The following is a 13,600-nucleotide window of genomic DNA, read 5'->3' on the forward strand; positions in this document are numbered from 1 at the left end:
GTGATTTTTATGTATGTGTGTATGTATCAGCGTAGGAGGCTTTGCTGCCCACCTCCCGCTTAATCCCCCAATCGCCTCTTACGATACCTACGAGAAGATAAGAGGTGGTGCTATTCTATGCTGTCGGCACCTGTTAATTTACTACCTTGCATAGTAGTGTAGGTGATTTTTTTTTCAATTTTCTAATTTTAGTCTCAATGCTAACTAAAAATAGACTCATTAGAATAATGTTTGAAGCCGTAAAATTGTATTTATTATAATACATTATCGTTTATGCATAAATTACTCGGTATGCCTAAAAGTTGATATGCATTTTTCTTATGTCAGGAAATTTTAAGGAAGTAAGTAGGTATGTTATAATAGAAAATAGGAGAAGAAAAAATCTTCGCAGTCTGAAAAAAAATCAGGTCATGTGCTACATGTCACAAAAATGTGCTAGCATACAATTTTATGGAGGTTCATTATAAGTACATACATATATTTTATAGCGTCCCTGAATAAAATGGTTGTGTCGTTCAGCTGTATAGCTTAATGAAACATTGAGATCCAAATTGTAACATGATTGTTAGTTAGAATTCCAATTTAATTAACAATATGTTATTGATACTTTATTTACTTTGAAGAGATTTGGAGATAGTGAGAATTTTTCATTTAGAACTTGTGATCTTTTACGACGTCCATGGCAACAGATGAATTTAAGTGTTTCAATCTGCCGACATGTCTGTTAATAAAATTGAATGCTATATATTATCGTCATTTTAAGAGTATTTCACACGTATATAAGTATTTTTAAATTGATCGTAGATTAATAAATAATCATCTGAGTTTGTTGCTAAGAAAGGGCTTATTTACAATTCTTCAATAAATATGTAATAATAGAATAAAATTTGAAGAAATAAATAAATATACGCGTATGTTTTCGGCAATTTTAAATAGAACCACTCCATATCTTTCCCATGGATCATATGTCATTGAAGATGTCATAAAAGGCGACTTAGGGGTAGGCTTAAAAACTTGGGATTCCTCTTGTAGGCGATGCGTTAGCAACCTGTCACTTGAATCCCAATTTCATTTTATCAGCTGAAAGTCTCCTTTCAGTCTTTTTAAGACTGTTGGCTCTGTCTAACCCACAAGGGGTATAGACTTGACTATATGTATGTATGTATTTTATTTTCCAGAAATCGTCTATCGCTTTAATATAAAATTAGTCTGGATAGCTCTTATTTCCTATTGACTTCCAGTAACACCGTTTAACACATAACCCATAAAGATTTTAGTAAGGCATTTGACCAAGTATAATGACTATTCATATGGTGTGTTTATTAATTTATTTATGTTTTTCTATTACAGAAAGGTTCTGCGACGTAACGTTGTACTGTTCCCCGAATTTTGCCACACAAGTGCCCAACAAAGATACTATAGACCCGCAAAACATACGCGGGGTGTCCCTCAGGGCACACAGGTGGGTCCGCTAATTATTATTAATTTTTTTATTGTAAACTTTTCTGTTGACTGAAATTTTGCGATTTGCTGTTGTAGAAACGAAATGTTTAAGATGATAGTATGGCGGACTTGATTAAATGATTTGGCCGGTAATGTTACCTAATTGGCAAAGATAATGTAAGTAGATTCCCTTGCACTGCGCCAAGGCTTTTTCAAAATATTTCTCGTACAAGTATTATCCTGTGTATCGTCCCCAGGGTGGTGTTGGCGGCATGCTCGGAGCTGCTCGGCGCGTTGCTCGGCGCGCACGAGGCGCACGGCGAACCGGTGCTCGTCATAGACGGAGCCGAGCCAAAGCATCTGAAAGCACTGCTGGATTACATGTATACAGGGGAGATGAACGTGCATCATGTGAGTGATTGATTCCATTGATTCTAATTATGATGTTATAAATGAGGGAGTAAGTTTAGATTCTAATTATGATGTTTTTAATACAGAAGTTTATTCGAATGTGTGTTTGTGTGCCGTGTGGTGCCCGGCAACAATTAAATAAATAATAGGACCACTCCATCTCTTTCCCATGGATGTCGTCAAAGGCGACTAAGGAGAGAAGGCTTATAACTAACTTGGGATTCTTTTTTTATGCGACACGCTAGCATTCTAACACTATTTGAATCTCAATTCTGTTATAAAGCCAAACAGCTGAACATGGCCTACCAGTCTTTTTAAGACTGTTGGCTCTGTCTACCCCACAAGGGATATAGACGTGACCATATATATGTATGTATGTATTTTCAAAATTGGTTACAAGGTATCACTTATTGACGTCACATCACTTAAATCTAATTATAACTACTACCGCTTCCAAAGCGCATGTGTAGAAGAAGTGGCAAAACAAACTACACTGCAGCATTTTCATCGGACGTCAGTTTACAACTATAGATCTCTTAAATCTAAATCGTGGACGATTGCACATTGTCTACATTAAAAAACATGAATGAATTTGATTCTAATTATGATATTATAAATAAGGGAGTAAGTTTATTTGATTGTTTGTGTGCCGTATGGTTCCCGGCACCAATAGAAAAAAGAATAGGAAAATACACACGGCAGATTTTCGCGTTGCATTATACTATTTATAAATAATGCAGGTATTAGACGCGCACGTAACACATTACCTTTATTTTATTCGGACACTAGCTTCCGCCCGTGACTCCGTCCGCGCGGATGTCGGTCTTCGCGTGGATGGTTTATTTCTCCATTTTGAGTAAATCTGACAATGACATCTTATTACGGCGCTGAATCTACTGCGGGTTAACGCAACGTGTGTTCGCGGTTCTACAGAACAACGTCTATGGATAAAACTGAAAAATTAAGATCTTTTTTTTTCTACGTATTTATTCAGGATATAATTTTTACCCAGGATAGTAAGATATAATTATACCAAGTTTCATCGAAATCGAACCGTTAGTTTTCACGTGATGCCTGAACATACAGACAGACAGACAGACAACAACCCTTGCTATTTATTTTTTCAATATTTTCAATGTACAGAATTGACTTGAATTGAATTTTATATGTATAGATTTCCAATCATGTTGATGACACATTCATGTTGGAATCACAACGATCCGTGGTCACCGAGCGACTTACCGGTGTCAGAGTTGAAGTTTACCGTCATCTTTTTGTTCCAGTCTCAGCTGGCTGGTCTTCTGAAGACAGCTGAGGAGCTAAGGATAAAGGGTCTCACCGACATTCGGTGGAACAATAAAGACGAACCGCCCGACTGCACCAGCGGTAAGTGACTTGATTCACACATGTAATGGACGCCAATATTCCAAGATTAAGTATCTTGATCAAATTAAGGACGTCCTGGTAAAGGGTCAGGTCAAAAGTACCCGAAACCGCCGAGCTTGTATGAAGAGCGTTATGAATGTGGATGAAGCGAAGGAAGTGTGCAGAGATCGTGGCAAGTGAAAAGAGGTAGTCTCTGCCTACCCCTTCGGGAAAGAGGCGTGATTTTATGTATGTATGTATTCCAAGATTGAAAGAAATGTGCCGTGCGGTTCCCGGCACCAATATAAAAAAGGATAGGACAACTCCATCTCTTTGTCATTGATGTCGTAAAAGGCTAATAAACTTGGGATTCTTCTTTTAGGCGATGGGTTAGCAACCTGTCGCTATTTGAATCTCAATTCGATTATTAAGCCAAACAGCTGAACGTGGACTGTCAGTCTGTTCAAGACTGTTGGCTCTGTCTACCCCACAAGGGATATAGACTTGATTATATGTATGTATGTGTGTTAAATGACGTGAAAAAGTGTGCATGCAACGACTTTCTGAATCTTTTATTTAAAATTCTCGTGTCACAATGTTCGTTCGCGTATTCCTCCGGCGAAACGGCTTGACCGAATCTCATGAAATTTTGCGAGCATATTGAGTAGGTCTGAGAATCGGCCAACGTCTATTTGTCATACCCCTTAGTGATAAGGGTTGTCCAGCCATAACATATTTTTTAACTAGAAATTACTTAAAAATCTTTACTAATATTATAAAACTTATTAACTTTGAGGTTGTTTGTTTGTTTGAACGCGCCAATCTCAGGAACTACTGGTTTGAATTGAAAAATTCTTGTGTTGAATAGACCATTCATCGAGGAAGGCTTTTAGAATGTGAAATAACGGGTAATATTATTCATCCTTGAGGGGATGCCCAAAATAACTATTCCACGCGGACGAATTCGCGGGCACAGCTAGTTATTTATATGGGAAAACAACGTTTGCCTAGACAAGCTAGAAAAATATAATTATTTTGATTTAATCCATTCGTAACTCAGGCGTGGTGACCGCAGTGCCTTCAGACGACAGGAGACCGCCGGAGAGTCAGCCGTCTCCGAAGCACGCTTCGCCCAGAGACAATAAAGAGCAGAGGAACGCCGAAGCAACTTCGGAGCTCAGGGCGTACGTCAAGAAGGATGGTGATGGTGATGATGTGAAGCCGGTAGAGAAGTGCAGTGTTAATGGTATGTTATAATGTTTGTTTGTTGTATTTGTTTGTGCCGTGTGATATCCTACTACTATTATAAAGGCGAAAGTTTGTATGGATGTATGGATGTTTGTTACTCTTTCACGCAAAAACTACTGAACCGATTACCATGAAATTTGGTATGTAGGTAGCTGAAGACCCAGAATAACACATAGGCTACTTTTTATCCCAGAGTTCCCGCGGGATTGATAGGGTTTCCATGCGGACGAAGTCGCGGGCGGCCTCTAGTATAATACGTATAAAAAATATAGACTCCCTACAATCTTTCAAAACCGAGTTACGTGACTATATTATTAAAAACTGCTCACTCTATGAGAATTAGTTTTTAGTATTTGTTTGTTCTTTGCTTTATTGTTTGTGCTTGTTATCGTTCAACCAAAAAACAAATTTATAATATACCCTAGATATTAATTACCCTTAATTAAATACAGGACTGCTGTTTAGTTTTAAGAACTTTTATCTCTTTTGTTCTCATGTAAGTGGATTTTTGTAATCTTTTTTGAGAATAATTTATTTATACCTGGTTCCCGCGGTGAAGTGCCCGGTTCGAATCTCACCTCGGCCATGTATTAATGACTGTTGTCGAAGTTGTGTACGTTAGTTTGAATACTAACCGATAATATTACGGTGAGGAGGGATAGGTGGCGCTAGTTTAGTCTCTTTTTTTAAAGATGGCGTTAAATTCGTCGCTTTTTGTAGATGGCGTTGCATGCGCCGCTTTCTAGATGGCGTTTATTCACGCGGGCGAAACTGCGGGTAAAATTTAGCGAATAATTAAAATTTGTGATAATTTCGTTTCATTATTTCCGTTTCGTTCACACGGATGTCGTAAAAGCCGGCCAAGGGATGAGCTTATAAACTTGGGATTCTTCTTTAAACCGATGGGCTAGCAACCTGTCACGGCGGGCTTTGTCTACCTCGCAAGAATTTTGACGTGATTATATGTAATTACATACATACTCGTACATAAAAATCACGCCTCTTTCCCGGAGGGATAGGCAGAGACTACCTCTTTCCACTTGCCACGATCTCTGCATACTTCCTTCGCATGAAGAGAGTTATGAATGTGGATTATATGTATTTATGTGTGATAAATTTATATATTTATATAAATAAATATATTCGTTTCACAGGAGGACCGCCGCCACTCATAAAACTACCGACTAAAGAGAAATTTTCGCCGCCGAAGAGGGACCATTCTGATTCGTAAGTTGTACGATGTGAATCGGAAAATCTCACTTTTTTTGTGTTCCCGCGGTAATTTCGGGAAATCTTATTTCTTACTGCACCCCATAAGGTGTGATGGGGGTGACCACATAAGGTCCAATTTTAGTACTTATCACTCAAACCAGCGGTTTTGGCTGTGTGATTATGTCAATGTTATGTATAAAATTTACATGTCACAATGTTTGTTCCCGTACTCCTCCGAAACGGCTGGACCGATTCTCATGAAACTTTGTGAACATATTGAGTAGGTCTGAGAATCGGCCGACCTCTATTTTTCATACCGCTTAGTGGTAAGGGTTGTCGAGTCTAACTTTTTTTTTTTAACTAGAAATTACTTAAGAATCTATACTAATATTATAAAGCTGAAGAGTTTGTTTTGTTTGTTTGTTTGTTTGTTTAAACGCGCTAATCTCAGAAACTACTGAACCGATTTGAATAATTCTTTCACTGTTAGATAGTCTATTTATCGAGGAAGGCTATAGGCTACATTTTATCCCGGATTTCCACGCGGACGAAGTCGCGGGCACAGCTAGTTATTTATATGGCAAAACATCTTTTGCCGGGACAGCTTATATATATTTGATATATATATATATAATATATATATCATAAGACACGTCTATATGCCTTGCGGGCCAGACAGAGCCAACAGTCTTAAAAAGAATGAAAGGCCACGTACAGTTGATAAAAAAAGTGACAGTTTGCTAGCTCAGCTGAATCACTGAACAGCGGTCTTTTCAAGACTGTTGGCTCTGTCTACCCCGCAAGGGATATAGACGTGACTATATGTATGTATGAACTTGTTGTTATATAATTTAAATATTGTTTCAGTGATACACCCAGCCCAAAACGACAACGGCTTATAAGCGCTACGGAGCATACTGACGACGAGTCGCTTTCACACAAATCGTGAGTCACACTAATAAATAATATTCATTGCATACATACATATGGTCACGTCTATATCCCTTGCGGGGTAGACAGAGCCAACAGTCTTGAAAAAATTGATGGGCCACGTTCAGCTGTTTGGCTTAATGATAGAATTGAGATTTAAATAGTGACAGGTTGCTGGCACATAGCCTTAAAAAGTATCCCAAGTTTGAAAGCCTATCCCTTAGTCGCCATTTACTACATCCATGGGAAAGAGATGGAGTAGTCCTTTTCTTGTTTTGGTATTGGTGCCGGGAACCACACGGCACATTCATTACAGAATCCTATTTTATTAAACTAGAAATGTTGGTATTTAGGTATATAATAAATATAAATAAGTGTATATTTCTTTTGTTTTACAATTTTTTAATATTTTTGTGACGTTCACCAATTGTTTGTGGTTTTTGTAACGTCTACCTTTTTTTTAAGAAAAACCATAAAAATATAAGTAATATTTTTATGGTTTTTCTTTGGTGTTTTTTTTTTTACTTTTAATGGTTACTCTGACATCCACCATGGGCCGCTCTGTCACCCAGGTACTTCGGAATAATAACAGAGGGGCCCGTACAACGTGTCACCGTGCCCAAGGGAACACTGCTCTTTCGCGTAATGTCCCCTGCTAGTAAAATGTCTCTTTCGCAGAATTACTCGTGCATATTGTAAAAGTCAATCAAGGGAAATGCTCATTAACTCTTACTTTAGACGATGAACTAGCAACAAATCCATCACTGAATTTAAATTTTATTATTAAGTCATCCAGCTAAGGCAAGCTTCCAGTCTTATTCAGTCAGTGACTATTTAGTGTTAGTCAATCAGTGACTATTTAGTCTGTGTATTCACAAAAAATTAATGTTAATTTTTTTTAGGGACAAAGACGGACAGGAATGGCAACACGGGAATTTGGTAAGTGCATTGTATTTATTATCTCGATCAAAATTTTTTTTTAACCTCTGCTAAAAAGGAATTTATGAGAATGATTTGACAAGTCCCATTATGTAAGTTAACAGATATCGCCTACTTTGACGTCAGAAGGTCTTCAAAATACAGATGTAAATCTAGTTCGGAGACCTCCAGCCCTTGGAATATGGTACGTGTGACGCTGTTTTGCTGTGCGGAAAAATATCTCTATTTCATTTTTTATTATGATATGAAACGGGACAGCGATAGTTTTTCGCGCGATATAAACGGCTTCGCGCGTCTAGTGATATATTTTAAATTAGCTTTTTCCCGCGACTTCATCTGCGTGGTGTCCATGCAAACATTCATCAGCTATTTCAATATCTTCTTCACCTTTTTTTGCAAAAAATCTACGGGTTTCTCCCTCACGGTTAACGCTGTCTCTGTTTCAAATTTCATCAAACTCGGTACAGTGGTTTAGGCGTGATAGCGTAACAGACAGACGGACAGAGTTACTTTCGCATTTATTGAATAGGGATTTTTAGGTGGCCAGTTTGCCGTTGCTACCTGTTTCAAAATAGTATAAATTTCAACAAAATGAATTGTTCCAGGACATATCGGCAGAACGCGTGGTGGGCTGGGGGGCCTCCCAGAGTGGGCGGTGGTCCTCCTGCTCCGACGAGGAGTGGGCCGACGCGCCCGCCGACATCGGATCCTTCCTCCACACCAGGCTGCGGGTGGGCGGCGACAGCGCGGGTGAGTGTTGTTGCTGTTGTACCAGGACGAGTGGTGGGCTGTGTCCACAAAGGTGGGCCGTGACCCACCTATTCGGACGAGGAGTGGGCCGAAGCGTACTATATCAGGATATACAGGGTGACTTTTAATTCAACTGCATAAATTTAACTGTTAAGTTTACACATCTAAAGGATATTAAAAAACGTTAAAAGAAAATTATCGGTTCATATTTCAGAAAGTACGAAAAAAATAAAAGTATCAAAATCCACGATCCTAAATACGTCATATCACCCCGGCCGGCGGAAAAGCGACGCGTAAGATTCAGAGGTCAACGACACAATGCATTCAGCTGAGCGATCTCGACAATTCTGTACATTACTTGATCTTGATACTAGAAAAATAATTTATTTTTCAGACATTTATTTAGATGTTTAGTTTTAATTTCTTTTTGTAGTATTGGTCTGTATTAAAGCGTGTGACGTATTTTTTGAGGGTTTTTTAAATGTGAAAATGACGACGTTTGATGATGATGAATGAAAAAAGGCTCAAACGGCTCAGAAGCATGGGTATAGTCTATGTTTAAAAGGATGCAGTTGTTTTAAATGTCACCCTGTATAGATAATGCTTTCATTTGAATAACTACACACAAAAATCTTAAGTTAATCCAAAAATCTTGCTCGGACTTAAATTAGTAGGTAAGTGTAAAACAAGCGGCGGAACCAACTACACTGCATCATTTGCACCGATTGTCAATTTGCAAATCATCTTTAACCATAAAAATACAAAGAAACTGTGTTCAATCAACATCTTTTGTGAAATTTAATTATATATATTTTTTTTTTTAGACGAAGAATCCAACGACAGCACGAACGCGGCCGTGCCGTCTGCGCCCGCGTCGTCCTCGTCCTCGGTGACGGCGGACGTCAAGATTGAAATAGCGCCGATGACTTTAACCAACGTCATTCACAAACGTGAGTTTCTCAGTGGATTTATAAGTTGATGTGTTATTTCTGAAAGTTTTGCATGCTAAATAATGTATTCGAAATTTTTACAGTAATTAATATTCGAGATTAAGAATTGACGATTTGGTGTTTTGTTTCCAGAGAAGTAGTTATGATTATAAAATGGCAACATTGAAAAATTATTTTTGTGTTGAATTGACCATTTATCGAGGAAGGCTGTATAACATCACGCTGCAACTATTACGAGCAAAGAAATAATGAAAAATGTGAAAAAAAAACGCGGAAAATAATTCATCCTTGAGGGCTTCAATAATGCTCGAAATAACTATTCCACGCGGACGAAGCGTCGCGGGCGACCCTTTACTAGTTTTGTATATCTACAAAATATCTCTATCTATATATAAATTGACATTGTTACAGCGACCATAGGCCCCAAATCGGGACCCACGGACCCTCGCTTCACGGACGTGATAAAACTGAGTGATTATCTGCAACACGGCCGCCGGCCGCAATTCTGGGAGGAGAATTATGTCAAAAGGGTGAGTATTTGAAGCTATACAAACTTTAAAAATCTCCAAGCATCAAAATTCATACGCATCAGCTTAATGAGCTGCTAGTGTGTTTAAAGTATATAATAATAGTAATAAAATAATGGAGTTTTTAAGAGTATTATTACAGGCTTATTAACTTGGGATTCTTCATTTAGGCGATGGGTTAGCAACCTGTCACTATTTGAATCTCAATTCTATAGTTAAGCCAAACGATTGAACGTGGCCCATCAGTTTTTTTAAAACTGTTGGCTCTGTCTACCCCGCAAGGGATACAAATTAATTTTTTTATGAATTATTATGTGACTCTTCATATCACTTAATAATTGTCAAATAAATTACTTAAAACTAAGCTTTCTGCCGCTTCTTCCAAAGCGTCAGTGCAGTAGTAGAAACGGTAACAAACTGCAATGCAGCATTTTCTTCATATGTACATAACTGTACATATGTATGTATGTATGTATGTAGCAGTTTGTTGTATGCTGCAGTGTAGTGTGTTCCACCGCTTCTTCTACACATGCGCTTTGGAAGCGGTAGTAGTTATAACAAAACAATCATGATTTGTTCAGGTGATGGAAGCGGTGCGCGTCAAGGAGTTGGAGATGAAACAAGCCGCCGAGATATTGGGAGTGAGCTACGGGACTCTGTACGGCCGTTACAGAGACGTGTACGGGTGTATCAACAGGCCTTACAGGTGAGATATAGTCCAATAAGTTAATGTTATATCTTTGATAATGATCCACACAATAGCTATCTATGCTAATATTATAAAGCTGAAGAGTTTGTTTGTTTGAACCCGCTAATCACAGGAACTAATGGTTCGAATTGAAAATTTGTTTTTGCGTTGAATAGGCCATTTATCGAGGAAGGCTTTAGGCTATATAACATCTCGCTGCAATTAGGAGCTATTAGGAGCGAAGATATAATGGAAAATGTGAAAAAAAACGGGGTAAATTATTGGCTTGATGGCTTCAATGATGCCCAAAATAACTATTCCACGCGGACGAAGTCGCGGGCACAGAATTAATTGTATGTATGGAGGTACATACAATCAATTCAAGTATGTAAAGGTCAAGGACAGGTGTACAGGTCACGTATGTAAAGGTTCACGGATAACAGCAGAATTGACCAAAAGATATCTTCGCTGTATATTTATACGTCATACATACCTGTACCTGGGCGACTGAACGGTGCTTAGTATTTTGTGTTTTTTGTTAAGTGTTTCAAATGACGTCAAAAAAAAAAGGACGAAAAATAGTAAAAACAAAGAAAAATTACTTATATTTCGTTGGGTATCGAACCTGGGACCTTTCAACTTGAAAGTGTTTTGTTTTTCCTCTCACTAATGTTATAATTATGGTTTACACAGTGCCGTGTGGCTCCCGGCAACAATAAAAAAAAAGAAAACGACCACGTGCCAGCCGTGTGGTTCCCGGCACCAATACAAGAAAGAATAGGACCACTCCATCTCTTTCCCAAGGATGTCGTAAAAGGCGACTAAGGGATAGGCTTACAAACTTGGGATTCTTCTCGTAGGCGATGTAGGCTAACGACCTGTCACTATTTGAATCTCAATTCTATCGTTAAGCCAAAAAGCTGAACGTGGCATATCAGTCTTTTCAAGACTGTTGGCTCTGTCTACCCTGCAAGACGCGATACAGACGTGATTATATGTATGTATGTATGTATGTATGTTTACACAGGACGGCCCGTGACTTCTGGCAAGCCAAGGGTCCATCGGAGGTGCTGGACCGGCTCCAGCGCGGCGACATCTCCCTGGATTCTGCCGCCATCTCGCTGGGAGTCAGCGTCGCCAACCTATCCTCCTACCTCGCCGACTTTCCCCTGGACAAAGGTGATGTTATATATATTACCAGAGGCCGCCCGCGACTTTGTCCGCATGGAAACCCTATCAATCCCGCGGGAACTCTGGGATAAAAAGTAGCCTATGTGTTATTCTGGGTCTTCAGCTACCTACATACCAAATTTCATGGTAATCGGTTCAGTAGTTTTTGCGTGAAAGAGTAACAAACATCCATACATCCATACAAACTTTCGCCTTTATAATAGTAGTAGGACTAGCGACCCGCCCCGGCTTCGCACGGGTGCAAAATTATAAATGTTATTATACACAAAAACCTTCCTCTTGAATCACTCTACCTGTTACAAAAACCCGCATCAAAATCTGTTGCGTAATTTTAAAGATTTCAGCATACAGACAAACAGACTAAAATAGCGACTTTGTTTTATACTATGTAGTGATCTATTAGCTGTGCCCGCGACTTCGTCCGCGTCGAATAGTTATACATTTGTCTATCTATTCGACGCGGACGATATTCATACATATTGTCACGTCTATATTCCTTGAGGGGTAGACAGAGACAACAGTCTTGAAGAGTGAATGGCCACGTTCAGCTATTTGGCTTAATGATAGAATTGAGATTCAAATAGTGACAGGTTGCCAGCCCGTCTCGTAAAAGAGGACTCAAAAAATTATTACCCTATCCCTTAGTCGTCATCCACACGGCATATAACGAAGTGCTTTCATAGTGAGTTGCCAAAATGCTTTAAACTCTCCATCTAAACATAAAAACATAATTGAAGTAATTGGCCTAAAAATACAGTAAAATTTAGTCAATTTTTTTTATAATCAAACATTTTAATTGACGAAGCAAGCATTGTATTGCAGAGTTCGAGCCGATCCCCATAGAGATCGACCCGTCGCTGAAGATGCGCCCGCGCACGTTCAGCGGGGGCGCGCCGCCCGCGCCGCCCGCCCCGCCCCCGCCCGGCAAGACTGATAAGAAGGCTAAGGTGAGCTTAGTATTTCATTAATCACGCGACTTCGTTTCCGTGGAAATTGCCAGAAATATTTTTTTTAGCGAATTGCAGCCTATGTGTAATTCTGAACTGTAATATTTATATATATAACTAGCTGTGCCCGCGACTTCGTCCGCGTGGTATAGTTATTTTGGGCATCATTGAAGACCTCAAGAATGCCACCGTTTTTTTTTTCACATTTTCCATTATTTCTTCGCTTCTGCAACTATTTGCAGCGTGATGTTATACAGCCTAAAGCCTTCCTCGATAAATGGTCTATTCAATGCAAATAGAATGTTTCAATTCGAACCAATAGATCCTGAGATTAGCGCGTTCAAACAAACAAACAAACTCTTCAGCTTTATAATCTATACTAATATTATAAAACTGAAGAGTTTGTTTGTTGTATAATGTAAAAAAAAATGGGCAAAATTATTCATCCTTGAGAGGGCTTCAATGATGCCCAAAATAACTATTTAACGCGAACGAAGTCGTGGGCACAGCTAGTATTAGTCTAGATTGCCTATAAATTATTGACGTTCGATGAAAATGGTGCAGTGTAGTTTGTTCCGCCGCTTCTTCTACACACGCGCTTTGGAAGCGGTAGTAGTTATAATTAGATTTAAGTGATGTGACGTCAATAAGTGATACCTTGTATCCAATTTTGAAAATAAATCTATTCTATTCTATTAAATAGACATTGTCAAAATCCCCAAATTATCAATTTGTCGGCAGCCATTACTACCCCCCGTGAAGAAGGTGGTTCTCGGCAGTTTGACCGACGAGGATCCCATTCCGGCTACGGTGATCGCGGCGCAGGATAAGACCGCTTACGGAACCACCACCGCTCCATGTGAGTCACTATGTCATATTTAAAGTTTTGTGAAAGAAAATTAATTTAAACATACAATACACTTCTTTATCACTTGTGGGGTATAGACGTGACTGTATGTATATAAAAGACTGATAGGCCACGTTCAGCTGTTTGGCTTA

At 38.9% G+C, this 13,600-nt stretch overlaps 1 protein-coding gene across 6 annotated transcripts in view; it reads left to right on the forward strand.

Moving 5' to 3' along the window:
* LOC106137524 (protein tramtrack, alpha isoform) overlaps positions 1–13,600 on the forward strand; it is a 38,676-nt gene that overhangs the window by 18,477 nt on the left and 6,599 nt on the right. For all 6 annotated transcript variants that reach the window (XM_060953211.1, XM_060953209.1, XM_013338369.2 and 3 more), the window contains exons 4-17: positions 1,351–1,462; positions 1,701–1,854; positions 3,138–3,240; positions 4,280–4,465; positions 5,622–5,694; positions 6,547–6,624; positions 7,512–7,548; positions 8,154–8,298; positions 9,123–9,248; positions 9,660–9,778; positions 10,357–10,481; positions 11,491–11,642; positions 12,477–12,601; positions 13,343–13,460. In XM_060953211.1, the coding sequence (XP_060809194.1) occupies positions 1,351–1,462; positions 1,701–1,854; positions 3,138–3,240; positions 4,280–4,465; positions 5,622–5,694; positions 6,547–6,624; positions 7,512–7,548; positions 8,154–8,298; positions 9,123–9,248; positions 9,660–9,778; positions 10,357–10,481; positions 11,491–11,642; positions 12,477–12,601; positions 13,343–13,460 (1,653 nt within the window). The remainder of the gene's footprint in view (positions 1–1,350; positions 1,463–1,700; positions 1,855–3,137; positions 3,241–4,279; positions 4,466–5,621; positions 5,695–6,546; positions 6,625–7,511; positions 7,549–8,153; positions 8,299–9,122; positions 9,249–9,659; positions 9,779–10,356; positions 10,482–11,490; positions 11,643–12,476; positions 12,602–13,342; positions 13,461–13,600) is intronic.

The sequence above is a fragment of the Amyelois transitella genome, chromosome 31, assembly GCF_032362555.1.
Source record: "Amyelois transitella isolate CPQ chromosome 31, ilAmyTran1.1, whole genome shotgun sequence".
NCBI lineage: Eukaryota > Metazoa > Arthropoda > Insecta > Lepidoptera > Pyralidae > Amyelois > Amyelois transitella.